Raw genomic sequence first — 18,971 nt, 5'->3', positions numbered from 1 at the left:
CAAAGTTGTCTGAGGGTGTACCAGACAAACAGACAAAATATATATATCTAGTGGATGCTAGAGCTAATATTGTTCATTTACATAAAAATTCTGCATATTTACTCAAATTCCCTTGAACGTGAGAGGCAGGATCCACAATAGGGGCAACAACAAGGTTGCAATTGGGACTAAAGGGGCAAAACTCAAGTTGGGCACTGGTGCACAATTTTTTAACCTTGGGTTACTGATTTAATCCTGTGGTACTCTGCACTTTGTGGATGGTTACAGAAGATCAGCACTTGAATAACTGGGCTTGTGTTGAATAAGAGACAGATTGAAGCTACTCTTACATTTTAGGATAATGACAATGAGGTGCCCAGTGCCTAAAGTGGTAAGAACTCGTAGTGTGCTTGATGGTTAGATCTATATGGTTACCTTAGCTAGTACACATCAAAATAACACATCTACATCTCTTTATGTCTGCTTCAGGTTTCATATAAGAAATGATAAGACTTTCTGGAAGTAATTGATGGCTATTCAATTTTTGTTGGTTATCTATATTTTAGAAATTCCCCTGGTCTCACACAAATTATCCATTTTATCAGACCGTGTAAACAGACCGCTAAACTAAACTATCCCCCATGTGTGTGTCCTCTAAGTGACATCCTTTTATTTTGCATTCCATTAAAAAAAAACCTAAAAACTGAGCAGTCCCTTTTATCTTCCGATTTATAAGACTACCCGCACATGAACATGTGCAGCACATGGCTCACATATTGGTCCAAGCCCAATATGGGAGTACTACAGGAATATGATGATCCTTGCCTGCTGTCCGAACTGCAGTTAGGCAGATGGCTGTGAGGTCGAGCAGGAGCTCAGACGGATGAGACAATGGGCGTGAGTCTATGCCAGTGGGGGGGGGGTGGCTTCGAGTTCGGCTGGCTGTGTCATCGGGCAGGGGAGTGGGTAGTGTCTACGCTTTGGGCTGGGGAAAAGGTGGCTCTATGGGTGGACCTGGTCAGCACAGCAGGCGGGGCGCCATTAAAATGTGGGTAGCGGGGCCCCTGTTACTGCTATGCCGTTGTGGCCAGTAGGGAGAAAAGGCCCTGGGAGAATGGCACTGATAAATTTTGGTTCTGCCGTCCAACACAGGGCCCTGTGTAATAGTTGTTACGCCTCTGAGTCCATGGGATCCAACCAGAATATGTGCCTGTTTCCACAGGCTGCACACATTCTTGTAGAGGTAGCCTAAATTTGTGAAAGAGGGACCAAATGTGAATAGTTTACATGAGTGACACCAGGACACAAAAGTTGTGCTTGCAATAACCAAACTAACCAAATGTGTAAATAACTCCATTACCCATAAGTAGTCCACATGCCGTCCATTTTTATCATTCACCCTCAATCATTGTCTGGACTTTATAAGTTGAACAACCACATTTCTGATTGTCTAGTTACAATATACCCTATTACATAGTGTTGCATTCACACTCCAGTTGATTCTCCATCCTGTAGTTTTACACCTTAACAAGAGATTGTTCTTCTTCTCCCTTTCCGTGAGATATGTTCTTGTTTAGGTTTATAAAAACGCCAAAAGAGAAGGGTCCCTGCAGATAATATTATAAATGCAGCCCCTTTACACTGTCAGATACTAAACCCTGCTAGGCATTCTACTCCTCCGCGCATCAATTCCCCTCCTGTGTTTAAGAAGCTCTTTGAATCTCTCTAATTCACGACAGATTATTGTAAATAGCCAAGGTTTTCCTTTTTTTTTCACAGTGTGTTTTTTTTCCCTGCTTTTAATTCTCCCCCTGTCTAATATTATTAAATTAAATAGTTGTGAAAATGTAATATACAGTCCACCACCGAGCTCATTAAATACATATTTTACTTTGTAGACATTTAAATATTATGATAATGTGTTTCACAGAGAACATTTGAGAAGTTTAAATAGGATGAACCTTATCTTTAATTTCTGAATGGAGTACATTCACAATGAAGTGTCTTTTGTCTCAGCAGGACTTAGACTCGATAGTTTCAGAACATAATGTATTACTGCTGAAACCTGGAGTCCATTACATAAATCATCTCAACTCTCAGCAAGAATTGTCCAACAGTGCCATTGATATGTTTAAGTCAATGATCCTGAAAACAACTTTTTGTCTTACTTCACATGTTCGACAATACTAATAGATCATCTTCATTTAAAAGCACTCAGCAGGCTAATTTATCAAGCCACAGTTATCAAAACCATATTATCTTTTAGGGCACAACTTTCTTTTTATCTTTCTCATCAATTTTCTTCATTGTGCTGGATGGGCTCTTTTTAACACACTGAAGCAGAATACAGAAAGGAAATGTATACGTTCTCTGTTAACCATGTACATACTAGACTATTCATTTGCCTTACTTTCTATGTTTTTATTTTTTTTTAAATACATTTTTGCAGGGGTGTAACTAGGAGAGGCAGAGCCCCATAGCAGACTTCTGAATGGGGCCCCTTTTCCGCTTACAAATATACATATTACACTCCTATATACACAAGCATTTCTATACCTATATACGTAACCATACAGTTCTTCACTCATACACACACATTTAAACACAAACAGACATCACATATACACACATATAGTGCCATATACAGACATACAGCATATATACACACAAAGGCGGAGATTTATCACAAGTGTCTGAGGTAAAACTGTTCTAGTTGCCCATGGAAACCAATCAGAGCTTCACTTTATTTTATAAACAGCTGTGAGAAAATGAAAGCTGCGATTTGATTGGTTGCTATAGGAAACTGTTCTGCTATTGGACCCTAGTGATAAATAACTCCCATACAGTTTATGCACACCATACACCATATACACATCACAGATAGAAATACAGCATATATACACCACATATATGTTACAATGTGCAGCATAATATATAGTTAACAGTGCACACCCTCCATTCTTTAGTGTCAGGTTGTATGATGGGGCCCCCTGACACAGCGGGCCTCAGAGCAGCTTCTATTGCTGCTACTGCTGTAGTTATGCCCCTGCATTATTGTATTACCTACAGAGACTTTAATCTATGACATCTGTCCCATTACAATAAACAGTAAATTCAAAAATAACCTATCAGCATGTTAATAAAAGTATGTGTGAAAACCCATACAAACATAAGAATATGCAATCTACATACAGATGTTAAATTTCTATACATATTCCCAAAAAATCTAATTGAGAATCTATACCTCCAAATACTACCCATATGTTATAATCAGACAGAGCTAGACAAATACCAAACAATAATCAATACATTTGTTAATACCAAAAAATTGTGTGCCAGACTTAAAGGGGGTGCAGACGTAAACCACACTTTAATTGGGTAAGTATAAGTCCCAATAGGAACCCTAATATATCCCACATTATCCACATTTGGAGAGAGAAAGATCTGGACCCCACAAGCACACATCACACTGTGGCCCACATTTATTACAGCAATTGCACCAGTTTTCTGTCTGACTTTGACTAGAAAGACTGTGCAAATTGCTTGCATAAGTATTTATAAAGTGTCTGTGCCAGTTTTTTGTCCCGGCAGCGCTCTGCTCGACAAGACAGAAAACTGTGCATCTTAAGGGGCGTTTTAGCGCTTAGTAAGAGTTAAAGCCACATTTATTACTGACGTGCACCAAAATTTTGTTTAGACTTGTAAATAAGGTGTCACAGCCATAGGGTGGATGGTACGGTATTGTGTATGTCGATTTTTTAATCTGTTGATGTATGTAAATGTTCAGTTTTTTAATGTTTTAACATTTTCATATTGTATGTTTGAGTACGACGTTTGAATTTCCCTTTGGGGATAAATAAAGTCTTATTTTTATTATTATTATTATTAATATCAAGCATGATAAATTAGGGACATTATATTTTCTTATATTTTTCATACTTGATTTTGATGGTAGATTTCCTTTAATATATTATAAATGTCAATGAGTCAGGGACAGCAGTCTGCCTCTGCAGATAATAGTAGTATATTCAGCCATTATAGCACATGTTATGCAGAACCTTCCATAGCAACGCTCAGTTAGAGAACTGCTGAGGAAGAACTTTAGGACCTGTCTTTAAATAAAGAACAAATAAATAAAATATATTACAAAATGTTTCTAGTCTTTAATAATTAAAGTGACAGTTACTCTTTAACGTTTACATGACCAACTGTAACTTTCTTAGATCCTATAAAGATGCTATATGTGCCATCGACAAGAGGTCTGTAGATGCACAGATAAATAAAAATGACAGGCTTTACCTAAATTTAGACTATTTATATGTATTATATCACTATTATATATCAAATATTTTAACATACTGATACATAATTATGCATACTAAATATAATTAATCATTTTGTGTATATATATTTATATACAGCTATATATATTTCTTTTAAGGGGCCCTGTAGCAGGTAGACAGAGAGCTGACACATGATATTTCTATGTATACTGTAGATGAAAATATCCATCATTAAATTGAAAACCTCCATTAAATCAAGATCCAACCTCAACCAATATAAACAATGGCACACAGTTGTGTGTTCATGTGAAGCATCTTTTTAATTTTGAATAATGAAGATGTCAAGCCAAATGCTGGAGTAGTTTAACTTAATTAGATAGTCTATTTTTACAGACTGCTTTTTATTTCCTATTGAAAACGTAGCTTTTCTATGCAAGGCAACAAGAACGATTCTGTCTATAATGAATACCTCAGGGACTGCTTACACTAATCATTACAATCTTGCAGTGAAACTGGTTTTAGTAACTAGTTGAGGCTTGCAAGAGTTTGCTAGATTAACTCAATCAATCATGAGCATACCATCTCAAAGAAGCTTCGAACACACAAACAATTAATTCTAAGACAAATTGATACATAAGAAATTCTTCCTGCCAACGTGGTACAATAATGTCTTTGTTTAAAGCAGCTGTTTATACAAAAATGCTGTTTATGCTGTTGGTTGAAAAGAGGGGTATAGAGCTTCACTTATGCTGCCACACTCCCTGGCAAACATAATCATAAAAAGGCCTCATTCCGATGGAGGATTTTTACCCCTATGGTCTTACAGTGGCTTTGCTTGTTAAAGCAACTCATTCCCATTTCTCTAAGAAGACATGGAACTGGTTCAGGCAGCCCGTTAGTGCTAGCGTCAGGGCAACACTGATTTGAAATTGATCTTCTATGAAAGGGGTTGTACCCCTATCTACAGGCTAAGGGATAACAATCTGATGTTGGGCGGTCCAACTACTGGACCTCCAATAATCACAAGAACAGACAGCCTCAGATCACAAAAACAGTAGTCCCATTCTCAATAATTCATGGAGCACCAGTTTGAGAATGCATCCTGAGGCTTCATTCAATACTATGGGGACATAATAAATAGTTGAACACAGCGCAAGCTATCTATGGAACTCCCATTCACTGTATGAGAGTGGCAGGAGATACCTGATTACCAACACAACTATAGTTCAGAATGAAGTGGCAGGACGTACTTGCCACCCCAAATGTATGGGGTCATGATTAGAAGAAGCCCCAGCAGTGGGACCCATTCGGATTTGATTGTTAGATCCACTTTAACCTGGCTCAATTGTATCGGCTCATTACCCGAAGGGTATTTGACTTGTAGCAGACTTATTATTCATTTAATAAAATCCCTTGAGATACATGAGCATCTATACCTAGATATCATGTCCTTTTATACCAAGGCAGTGCCTTGGTGGACATCTTAATTTTCCCAGATTACTTCTACATCTGGACTCAACCGACCAACCAACATTGGTTCTCCAGAGGAGTGTATAGGAACCAGTGTACAGTACTTGCTCCTACGTCTCCATTTATGTAAAGAATTCTCTTTCCGTACAGCTCTATTATGGTGCTAGCATCTGTACTACATAGGGAGACTTGATCCTGTAGTGATGGAACTGTTGGCCAATGGATCAACTGCTGCTGAACTACATAATCAATGAATCATATGACAACAAGCTCTTCAAAGCTATTAAACCTTGTGTTTATTTTTTCCAAAACTATTTCCTTGTCATTATTTTTTTATGTACTCAAGTAGTGTAATATATTGGTTTGATATCATGGTCAGAACAGATAGCTGTGGGCAGAAACGGCACCAAGTGGTTTACAGCTGCCGCACAATGCCATTGGAGAGATTTGCAAAAGGAATTTAGTAACCGCTAATATAAACCAGTGGTATCAGAAAGTGGTGCCAAGCAGACCTTTGGGATAGTCTCAAAAATATCATTAATTTTCACTGTATGTTGAGTTTCATGGCATTATTCCAAAGTTAGCTTTCTGTAAAAATCATTTCAAGAGTTGTACTGTGTTATTTGCTTGCAGCAACATCACAGAAACAGTAGTGAACCATATGTTGCTACTTAGCAATTTTCTATGTAAGTCCCAGGGCGAAGAGTCTGGCTTGAAGTTAACCACTTCATTCCTTGAAAACAAAGTTAAACATTACCAAAAACAAATGTAGAATGAGAATGATTACGTGTCTAAATGTAATGTCAGACCATACATGACTACTGTGGGGTTTATGTATCAAATGTGTCATCTGTATGAAATGGTGATATGTGCATCTCAGCCCTGTAGGTGATTGCTGTAATCCATCCAAAGGCAATACGCTTGAATTGTAGGTTTTCCTTTTTAAAATTTTTTATAAACAATTAAAGGAATTTCTGAATGACCAAAGAGTAAACTTTCCAATTTCCAAAATGGATACAACTTTGGGCAATAAACACGTCTATATCTAATTTAAATAATGGTCTTCATTTTAGCCTTTTTTTAGTTGAACTGCATTGCAGATCTTTTACTAAAGGGGCTATAGGAAAGGAAACAAAAAACAAGGGCACCTAATGGAGCGGTAGGAGCTTGTAGAAGTAGATATGTTTCATAGGGAATTTGCTCACGTGGCAAGGTGAGATGATTTGATTCTATGGTTGCTGTGTCCATCGCTGCACTGGTGGTCAAGAAGTAGCCAGATAGTAGGATACAACTAGTTTTGGGTTGGTTAGGAGTGCTACCAGTAGTTGTAAAAAATCAGGTTATACGGAGAGGTGATAAAACTGTAAGGATTTATTTAGAGTGTCAACTCATTTTGAAGCTAAAACATAGGTCTTCGTCAGGCCAAAGAGGGATGGCCACACATTTGCACTATCAGGTTTCTGGCATTAATGCAGGAGCCATTGGTCACCTGATTAAGGCAACTTTAAGTTTTCCACCGTCAACAAACACTTACCATCTACTACTATATGGTCCTGCATCCTGCACAATATTATACTTAATCAAAGCCAAAGGCTGATATGTTAGTTTTCATTCTTCAAGCATCTACTTTAGGCAATGAATGCTGCAAAATAGAAGTTAAAGGAAGACTCCAGTCACAGCTGATTCATTGAATTATACCTTGTGCAGAGCCTGAAGGGGGGAGCAAGGTTCTAGGAATGCAATGAAAATGAGTCCTGCTCCTGGAGTGTTCCGTTAAAGCTGTATGGCATGAGTTTAGAGGCCGGTGTTGGTGACTGCTGCTGCAAAACCATTGTGCAAAAGAGTAAAAAGTAGACTGAACAAAGAATACAAATAGGACCAAGTCCTTTCTTAGACTTGTTTTGTAAAATATTATATTTTGTTGAAATTACACTTTAACGACTGAACCATTATAGATTTTGTTTGTTCGCAATCTTGGTAATATTTCTATATGCCAATAAGTTTTACAGAGAAAAAAAAAAATCTATTTTGAGACTATTAAAGCAAATGGTGTATTTCTGACTTATATGGATTTCAATTGGCAACATGTTAGACCTATATTAGACTTTCACGAGAAAAATCCTGAAAATTGATAACCACAATCTGTCCAAGTAGTTAAATATGTGGGACCTCAATAACTGAAAACCCTAAATCAAGAACATGAAACTCAGCAGGCTAGCCCACCATAGTACAAGAAGAATCGTCAATGGACTTAGGGTCCAACTCAATAATGGGGATAAATAACCATAACCAAAAGATATTGTGATTTGGAGTAGTTTATGGACTCAGTTAGTTGCCTCCAGGATTCATTTCTCTTATATTTGCTCACAAACAGCTGAAAGGGTCTATTAGATCTCCATCAAATCATATGTCCTGTATGTACAATGATAACAACACAGATTACAAGGCAATCCTAAGTGGCTGTGTATATATTCTGTATAAAAGGTGGGTACTGATGGTCCATTGAAACATAGTCTAACACCAAAACTGGATTATCAAAAGGTCAGATGGGTTAACAACAGTTTAAGGTATTAGTTGTATTGTGTTAGGTCAGGGTCAATGTATAAATGTGTAATGATGATGTTCTATTAATTTTACACTTATGTTGTATAGAACTTGATTTTTTAAATTTATGAACATTGTTGGTGTACAGTGGGTGACGCAAGCTATATATAAATCGACTGAGGTTCCTAAATTTACAATTCATGCTATGACCTACTACGAACATATGACTCTTTGAGGGTAGATTTTATGGGACAGGTTAATATGTGTGTTTATTTCTTTCCTGGTATAGTTAAAAGTGCTTATGGTCCAATAGGCGTATCTTGTTTTACATAGCCCAAAGATCATTAATATTGTTATTAAAAAGAGCATGTCAATTTAGGACCTAAACCAACTACAGATATTTACGGACCTGTGGTTTAGGGTCCCAAAACGACCTGTATGACAGCTGTCTGTGGCTTAATTTAAAAAGTCAGACATTTTTAGATGCGAATCCGATGTGGCACAACAGACTTTTGATCCATGTGGGTCATTGCATTCACATCTACACCTCATGATTTAATTATAGGCTCACTATAAAACCTCCAATATTGGTATTTGTGATGGGAACATTGAGATCACAGCCAGAAAAAAAGGCTGGTTTAAATGCAACAAATTTTACATCAAACATTTTTCTACAGACTTAATTTCCTTTGTATAGACATCTTTGCACTGATTCCCCTTTAGGCCAGACTACATGAAAGCCACTAATTAAAAAGAACAGCATTTGCTACTCTATGTACTTGCACAACGACAATTAAGGTTGTGAGACTAGAAAGAACTGATAGTACAAAGTAATAATTAGGTTTAACAGCTCTGCAAATGCGTCTATATAAATATTATACTGAGACAATGTTCCATACAAGAGCAGGGCTGATACAGTTCCCTTCTTGTTATTCATCTTCTCTTCCTTCCCCTTGCTTTCATCTCATTCAGTCAAGGTATTGAGCATATGGGTCATGAAATCAGTGGTGAGGGGTCTATATGTTTCATTAATTAAAGTAAACATCAGAATAACATAAAATGTACTTATATAGTGTACATTTCTAAATCTTTGCTCCCTGAATAGGAATCACAGTTCCCTAACATATATGGAAACGACTATAATCGAGTTATGGACGGATTAGTATTCTCCACAGTTCTGTACACTTTGAATGGATCAATACAGACACAACCTATGGAATGGTTTCTTGAAAAAAACAGCCATGTTTTCCAAAACCAGGACAGCCCTTTTGAAGGACATCTACCATCAGATTTACTGATGGCACACCAGAGTGCCTCATGGTTCCGAAATGTTATAAGATATGCACACCCCCGGCGCATTTCCATATTTTTATAACCTGGTTTTTAGAAGTCTACGGGCATTATATAGGGAAAACAAGACTAGTGACTTTGATTAAGGATGAAGATTAAAATCTTATTCATATCACAAAACAAAAAGTTCATATTCCGACCACTTTTAGTGGACAGCAAACAGCTACACTCAATGCAATACTTTTTAATAGATCAAATCACATATTTATTGTTTCAATGGACCTTGTGTTTCTGTATCGTTCTGTTAAAAAGAAGAGCATCGGTTTTCATGGATCACTCATTGTCACCGAGTCGGGTGGCCAAGACGCAAAATATAGGACATGTGCTATATTTGGGCAGGGTGGCCATGGAGGGAGGAGGGATTAAGAGAGTTTTCCCCTCCTCCTTCCAGCCTTGGCACTTGCCCAGGTGAGCATCTGGCTGTCTGAATGTACCGTATACCAGCCAATGTGCCAGTTGTCTGTTTTGGTCTCTACATAATAGAATAGATGTGGATTATTTTTTGTAAGTAAGATCCAGCTTAACCATTCCGTTACTGTGAATATTTGGGATACAGTAACACAACTGCTTTCTGGACATAAGAGAGGAGTAAAAATGTGGGGATTGTGGCTGACCAAGGTCAATGTTCTATAGTTTCAAGATGAAGACATTCTGCCTTAAAAGTTAAATGGTAAAATTAGATGAAAATACAAAAGATGAGTTTTAAGAGCTTTCAGAATGATTGAAAACAGTTCAGTTCCCAGAAGTTAACAGTTGATTTATAATGACAATCAGTCAAGGGATTGTGTTTCAACTTTTCTAACAAATTCAATTAGCCTCTGCTCTACACAGAGATGGTTCTAGGAGAGTTTCATCCAATACCTACTCCAAAATTGTATGGACTGTGTTGGATGTTTCTAGCTCTGGAAAGATTTTTTAAAAATTACTGTGTTTTAAATATTGGTATTTCAAAATACAAATGACATACATTTTCCAAAAGAAGGGTTATACCCCGATGTACCGACTTTTAAAATTATCCATTTTAGATAGCTGTATAGTGTTTTTTGAAAGTTTTATGCCTTATCAACATTGTCAGTGTATAATTAAACCCTGCTCCTCCCGCTATGCCAAATCTACTGTTAAACCTGGGGCCAGTTGTGCTTCCCAGCAATTCTATGTCAGGCAGGAATGCCCAGCACTGGCACACTCTGGTGCCTGGCATAGTCCCCTTCAAGTCCCTCCATGACCACTTGGCATGGAGCTGGCATTAAAAGAAAAATAATTACAATTCCCGGCGGTGGACAAGGAATTGTGATTGCTTTAGGGTTGCATGGCAAGCAAGCCTTGATAAAACTTCCCCTATGAGTCTAGTAAAATACTTCAGGGATCATGAGTCCTGTGTATTCACAAGCTAAACTTATTTTCTGTCTACTGCAACGTTTTTACTTTTGCTCCTTAATTTTCCTACTGTTCAATATACGCATCCAGGTGGGTAGAGACTAAGCTACACTAAATTCATAGAACTAATGAGCTGCTTTGAGTTGGACTTAAAAGACATCTACCACCAGGATGAAGGATTGTAAACCAAGTACACTTACATGCTGATGTGTACCCCCTCTGGCAGGATCTGCTCTTCTTTTAGCTTCTAATGGCCTGTATTTTAAAGGCTTTTAAAATTATGCAAATATGCCTGAGGGGCTTAAGGCTCCATTTAAATCTATAGAGAATAAAGCCCCTCAGGCTTACTGCATCATTTTTAATGGCTTTTTTTCTTAAAAACAAGGGCATAGGAAGCTTAAAGAAGGGCAAATCCTGCTGAAGGGGTCCCACACCAGTACATCAGTGAGCTTGGTTTACAATCCTTCATCCAGGTGGTAAATGTCCCTTAAGCTATATACAAATGCTAACTTTCCAAAAGGATTAAGCATCCATTTTAAGAAGGGGTATAATAGTAAGTACGCCAGTCTCTTCATGAAATTAATTTTTCTGCACGATTGTTGTAGAATAAATCCATAGACAGATAGATACCGTAATACATAGAGACCTTGGATAGATATTACTGTAAATGCTAACAGATCAGTTTTATGGTTAATAGTGAACTGTTTTTAAGATAAGATGAAAACGGAGTTTTCTATTGAAAAAACGACTCCCCCTAATCCAACATTGTAACATAAAACATCCAGTACACCTAACCGTACTTTGGTAACTTGTACTTTTTATTTAAATTAGAAGCAATGTTATACAATAAATAGAAAATTCTAGCACGGTATTCTAGTGTAAATTTCTGACAAATAGCAAAACTTAATTTCATTTAGAAGTGTTAATCCATACTAATGGAAATCCAGTGGCCACATTTTGAAGTTAGCTGAGTGTGAGCCAGGTTTCTAGAAAAGCCATATGTATGCAAATGTATTCTATTATTACTCAAACTGCATAATTGTATGCAAATGTAATACACACATATGTTGCAAATAAACTGGAAATGCTAAAATAGTCATGGGCAATGTGGAACAAGATTTCCACTATGCATATACAAGTGGCAATAAATATTCCAACGGATAGGCAGTCAGTTGCATAAAAAAATCCAACTATTTAAACACTGTATTTTTCTTTATTCTAATATTGTAGAGGAAAATATAGTCTGTGCTTTTGGTGCTGAATATTTCCTTCTGGTACCTAGACACATTTTAAAGTTTTTAGCTTAATAAAAAGCTATAAGCTATAAAAGCTCTCCATCAGACCACCTGATTAAGTCCCTACATTATCCGGACCAGATTTCATGAAACAGCTTTATCATATATTATGCATGCTGACCACCTACTTTGAGTGGAACACTTCAATGGAAGAACATTCTAATGCATTTCAAATAAAAACTTATCTTAATAACAGGTATGGCAATGGAGAACACAGACTTAAAGGTGACCTTTTCACCACCTCACCTGCTTTATGGATTCCAGGGCACTTACAATTTTAATTATAGCTCCACTGGTTGCTGTGATATCAGTGCCAGTATCTGACCATTGTAATTATTTCCACTGTCAAAGTGGAGGTGCTGGGGTAGAGGAGGGGGCATGTATTATGCTAGTCTTCTCAGTTTCTCAGTGTAAAAGAAAATTATAATAATACCCCCTTCCTCTGCTCCAGCACCTCCTCTCTGATAGTGGAAAGGATTAGATACTGGGACTGATATCTCAGCACCTGTGGAAGCTAGAAAGATAATTTAATCTGCCGCTGAATCTGTGAAGTAGCCCCTACATTATGGTATTATCACATGTGTGAGGTGGTGAATGGTCCTCTTTAAAGAGAATGTGTGTCACTCTCCACTCAGGTTTATGGGGACCCTGGGTTTGCACCCGTCAGCAGAAATCAACCTAATAAACCACTTGTTGACATGTTGTCAACTAGCTTAAAATCTTTCAGATTATTTTTCTTATGGCCCAATGTGGTGGTATCATCCAGAAATGTAACTTTGAAGTGAGAGGTAAAATGGTTGTGAAAAGTCATAGAGGCGGAGAGTTTAGCACTGAAGTCCAGCTCTCCCCACCTATTGACGCCCTTGCATCCAGGGACATCATAAAGTATTGAAGTATTGTGCATCATGTCAAGCACAGCAGAGGAGGCGCTCTGAGGTGAAGAGAACTCTCCTCTTCCATGACTTTATACTATATTTACATATTTACTTCTCACTTCACTTTCTGGATGATGCCACCACAATGGTTCGTAAAAGAAACATAATCTAGAAGGAATCTGCTTTACAACATACCGGTAGCGTTCTATTAGACCGATTTCTGCTGACAGGTTTCCTTTCATACATAGCTTGTAGATGTGTCAAAATATCCAAGATGGTAACAGCCCTTTAAGTTTACAATAGAGAAGTCCCTATTCAGTATATTTCCTGAATTCTATCAAATGTATAGGTAATTACAGATTTCCATATATGTTAATTCAGATTGGAAAACTTAAAGAAAATCTACCATGGGAATCTACTTCTGGAAAGAGTCCCCATAGTAGATTCTCCATCCCTGCAGCAGCTGCATCCGGTTTTTTCACTAATTCTGGGATGCAGTAGCTGCACAAATAAAGTTGAATCTTTAAATATGCAAATTCATTTCAGAGGCTACTGGGGGCGTGAAGTAGTCTCAGACAGCTATGATGGTGAAGGTTTCTACAAGCCCCAGTAGCCATTACAGATACCTGCTTGGGCACGTTCTTCTGGCGGATCTCCGCCAGCAATCAAGTTTTGGGCATGCTCTGCAATGCGCTGGCAGTGGAAAAGGAATTACTTACTGTGTTTGCGCGGGGCTTGATTGCTGCCAGAGACATGCTAGAAAAACGGGGCAGAGCAGGTAGAGGCGGGTTTATAGGGGCTTGGAGTAGCTTAGGCCCCCAGAGCTGTCTGAGACTATGCCATGCCCCCAGTAGCCTCTGAAATTAATTAGCATTTATGTAAAAAGAAGTGTGATTTTTAAAAGGTTTCATATCTGCTGATTGACTAAAGCGCCACTTTCTACGGTTTGAGGTTTGAAACCTTCACTTTAGAATAATGTTAAAAAGCTTATACAGCTTATACCAAATAGACTGGATTTTGTTAAACTGATATTTTTTTCATTGCTTTGAAACATAATTGTATTATGGAGAAATGGAGTCTCAAGGTCATTGTAGCTGGTTATATAGAAGAAATTCATATGTTTCCGAAAGCTTCATAATTTTATTACTGCATAACAGTTACTATCATGGCAACACTGGACGTACATTAAATTTAAGAATTCCTCTTGGATAATTCAATCATTAGTCCTGACTAATATGGGATGTTTTTGTGATTATTAACTGTAGTATTTTTTATCATTTATAAAAAAAAAAGGATCACCACATTTTACACCACTAAAGTAACTGTTCCCTCAGGTAAAGTATGAAATGCCCTTTGGAGATTTCCCCCTTTCATGTTAAAACTCATCAGTTTACCTATAAAAAATCTCCGGCAAAGGACTAGGAAGAGTCATATTTGCCTGAGATGAGTCACCTTTAGAGTGGGTAAGTGTCACTAAATATGCCCCTATTTTGAGCTCTAACGCTTAAGCATGTTTTTTTTGTGTCATATTGCTTCAAATTGAAGATATCATCTTTAAAATGAAACAAGGCTATAGTTTCACACAAATCTCATGATATGCACATCTTTGAAGCGACTCTTTTTATCCAGCCTCTAAAAGTGACCATACTCAGCTCATTAGCGATTTTGTTTTATAGGCGAAGAAATTGAGTTTCATTATAAAGAAAATGCTAGTAAGCACATTTCTTACCCTGGGGCTGTTTGGTGGTGTAAAAACCAGTGCCCATATCAATTTTAATAGGTCTTTCAAATAATGTAGTTAATTTATTAGCACAAGGTGAAAAGCTCATGGTGTGGCAAGACATCATGTGCTCACTGCATCGCGACTGGGTGCTATGTACCTCAATGGGGGCACAATTTGTGGCCTGATCACAGCCCCATTACGACCGTATGAAGTCTTAAAACTATAAGTGGAAGTGGGAAAGGGCATGAAGGGAAGGGATCAAGGATATGTTCGTTTTGATCATCAATGAGAAGAAAAAACGGACGAGAGCCGCCAATCCAATAAGTAGATTTAAGATTTTTATTGGTAAAAACCAGGGGTAGTGTGAAAGCCAAGGGTAACGCATTTTGAGGGAGGACCTCCCTCTTCTTCAGACTGTTTTTGAAGTCCCCCAACCACACTTGGCTTTCTGGTTAGCCTTGAGACCCCATTTTCAAATAATGGCACACATCAAGGTACAGTAGGGGCCTATGGTTGGGCCTATACATGGAGACGTCAAATTATAAAGCAGAAATTGAACCTAGCCTTAACATGCTTTTTATTCAGCCCCCTTTTATGATTTTGGTGAATGCCTCCTTCCTTGAAGTGTCTCTTCTGATCCATTCGCAAATTCCTCCTTAAAAACATTTTTATTTTGTTATGGTGTAATTTGTAAAGTGTATCCTGCTGTTCTGTTTTCATGCCAATAAATTCCCGATAAAAACTTTCCCTGTGAAATATGTGCTGGATCTCAGCTTGTTTCTCGTTTCTAATTAAAACATTCAGTGACACGAGCAGCTTAAAATGATTAAGTCGTCTGCAGTTACAAATCCAAATAAGCGGCACCTGTAAAGAGTTTATTCCTAAAGGTAAAAACAACTGTTTAAGAAGGATCATGCTGCTAAAACAGCTGCTTACACGCCGGAGAGGGAGCAAGGTAATATTTCTCCGCAAACCCCCAGCACCGGGTTGTGTTTTTTTGTATTTTTTTTATCAGCTCCATCTCATTAAGTGGCAAAAAAGGCTTAAATGCTTTGTTGATAAATGATGATAATTCGTGATTGCGGCAGTTATGGATAGTGCCGCTCATTTGCGACGCGGCGCTTAGAATTTGTTTAATTACAATCTGAAACAAGGCATAGAAGATTAATTAACCCACCTGGCTCGCTGGCACGTAGTCCTGGTTTGGCTCTGACATACTCATGTACATGTTATCGCCGTCAAACTGCAATATAAAATAACAGTAAAACACTTAGCAGCGATAAACACTTATCAACATCTAATAGGCTAACAAAAAAAACCCACATCCCTATATAAGTGATGATGCGTCGACATTAAAAAAAAAAGTGTTTTTTTTTCAGGTTGTATTGTTCCGCATTGCTGTGACACTCATTCAACTGGCATGTCGGTGATTTGCCGTAATTAGTGCCGTAGTAATTATAGCAGGCAAGTAATAAATGAATGGTTTCCTTTCATCCACAATCTGTTACCAAACAAAATGGATCAGTGTGTATGTACCATGTATAGATATTGCTGCTGGGCCTAATGAACTGCTAAATAAATTGCAGAGTTTCTCATGGGAGAAGGCAAATAGTAGATTAGTTACCAAATGCATAATGATGTATTCCTCTGTCTTATCTTATTAAAACAATGTATTTCTTAATACTGATTTGTAAATCAAATAAATAGGAGTGTCATGCAAGATTATAGTGAGGGGAGAGAACATTTATTTAGAGCGCCACTCTATTCATCCATGAAATGTGTCTTGGCTTAATAAGAACAAAATAGAATGAAGAGGGGAAGGACCTGGCTTTTATGTGTCTGTATTTCTAGCGAATGGCTCTGTTTACTCTATGCAGGTTTTAGTTTGCATATTTTAGGGTGTAATTATGCAAATATTATTTCCCCGGCTTTGGCAAATTGATTTTTTTTGCATTCCAACCAAAATCCTGTTTTTTATTAAATGTTTTACAGTATATTTCCATTAGTTTTCCTTTAAATTCACTGGTTAAAGGAAATACACCAGCAAAATCCATCATGATAAACTGGTGGCACTTCATCATAGATCCGGGCACAGCGACTGTGGTAATCTTATATTTATATCTATCCGGAGGGAGAAATGCGCACAATGCACGCGCCGCAAGCTGCGCACCTCGTCCTTGCGTGAGGTGCATGCGCTGTGCGCGTTTCTCCCTCCAGATACACGTAGAGGAGAGAAGATACTAATTGCACTGCACATGTCCGAGATTTTAGACGAGATCGCAGAGGACGGGGAGCTCTGTAGACAGGGTAAGAATCGTCTGAAGAGGGAAACGGAGGTGAAGTTTTGATGACGCACCTGGTCGGAGACTGGGTGCCCATTTGACTAGTGAACCCCAAAGACCACCCCCTTGACTAGTAGATGACTTTGAAAATAAAGTAAGATTTCCGCATGCGGCCGGCACACCAGCGTTATAAGGACATGCGTGGACAGCATTTACTACACCCCATAAGTTATGTTTAGCGGTTTAACCGGCGTCCCGCTGGTGACAGGTTCCCTCTAAGCCCAATCTCCCTAAGTAAGGTCAAAGGGGTTTTCTGGGCATTGTTGTAGACTAGTATTTTCCATTTACATTAATACTGTAATTTTAGTTTTCCTGTACTAAAATATGTTAAATTATATGTTAAATTAAGGCCGTCCACATCAACAGATTTTGAAAATCTATGTTTAAAATGTAAGATGTAGGGTATACATTCCCTGTGCTGCACAAAGCATGAACTTTTATGCAGAATGTTCTTCATTAACAGTCACTTTATCAATTTGTTCTAATTTATGACATAAGAAAACAGCTTGAAATGCCTTGTGTCACATGTATTAAAGGTTTTCTATCTTGTAAAAGAGTGCATGAAAGCATGGCATGGCCTAAGCTGCACCAATAAAAACACTTAAACTAAACTAAAAAGGAGGCATAAAGTTAAGCATGCTGGTCTCAAAGTAGGCCAGACGTATAATTTATTATGAAACGCAATGCTGGACATTTATCGGGGCTTTTACACCAGTTTTCTAGTGTACAAGTCCTGAATTAATCACAATGCCTGGTGGTCCATTAGGCAATACGATTATTTCAGGGGTCGGCTTATTTTCCCCTTTATGCCCCTCCAGGCCAAGCGAGAAGGAGCGCGTGGAATGGTCACCGGCAATAGCAAAAATTTACTCCAAGCAAGACCTGGCGAATAATTGTATGCCAACGCAGCCATTCGCAGGATACATCTGGATTCTACAGCCTTCCGATGTATCCAATGGCGTTGGAAGGGCGTGGTTTCATCAGATGCTGGTGCAGGAAGTGATATGATAAATCCTTCCAATGAACCTGGTGAAGTGCAAGAATGTCTGTCTAGCTTTGCACCAAGTTCTTTAAACTTTCAGTAAATACACCCTGCCGGAGCATGTTTGGTATGAATCCTTGTATTGAAATACTTGAAAAAGGTGCATTCCATCAAACGAAATGTCATACAGATGGTTGTGGCCTTGTACATAAGATGAAAGTACACAGCACACACTTTCTCACAATTCCTTGTCATCTCCATCCTTAATCAAACTTTCTTCACAAAGCAATGGGGCTTAGTGGTCTCAATTGCATCCCCGGTGGATATCTGTCAAGTTGCTTCTCAGCCTTTGTTCACCGAAACAAATCACAGATTTGCTAGAGAAGTGACAAACACAAAATGAAACTCTTTAACCTTCAATGTGCTTAGTCACTATTGTAACTGAAAGCCTGGGAAAACGTACAGGGCTTTTGTGTGTTCCATGCACACCACCAAAAAAATTGAAAAACTGATGCATGAAGTGGTGACATCTTTATAGAAAATGTTCTGCCTGAGGTACTGCTATCATACCGCCAGTGATGATATCACTTATTTTAATGTGTCCATCTGCTTAAGTATTATTTGCCGCCACACCTGCCAGAAGCCATCAGCAGAAATCTTTGTTATTTTTCATCAATAGAAGATTAAGAAATTCCCAATGGTTGCTGTACAATTGTGACTAAAAAGACAAAAGCTGCATTTATTTTAACAA

At 38.0% G+C, this 18,971-nt stretch overlaps 1 protein-coding gene across 2 annotated transcripts in view; it reads right to left on the bottom strand.

Annotated features, from left to right (window-relative positions):
• TOX (thymocyte selection associated high mobility group box) overlaps nt 1–18,971 on the bottom strand; it is a 180,628-nt gene that overhangs the window by 78,511 nt on the left and 83,146 nt on the right. For both annotated transcript variants that reach the window (XM_072151845.1, XM_072151846.1), the window contains one exon: nt 16,074–16,139. In XM_072151845.1, coding sequence (XP_072007946.1) covers nt 16,074–16,139 — 66 coding nt within the window. The remainder of the gene's footprint in view (nt 1–16,073; nt 16,140–18,971) is intronic.

This window comes from Engystomops pustulosus, chromosome 5 (genome assembly GCF_040894005.1).
Source record: "Engystomops pustulosus chromosome 5, aEngPut4.maternal, whole genome shotgun sequence".
NCBI classification, from domain to species: Eukaryota; Metazoa; Chordata; class Amphibia; order Anura; family Leptodactylidae; genus Engystomops; species Engystomops pustulosus.
Note: the sequence above shows the minus strand (reverse complement) of the source record. Positions and strands in the feature narration are given on the sequence as shown.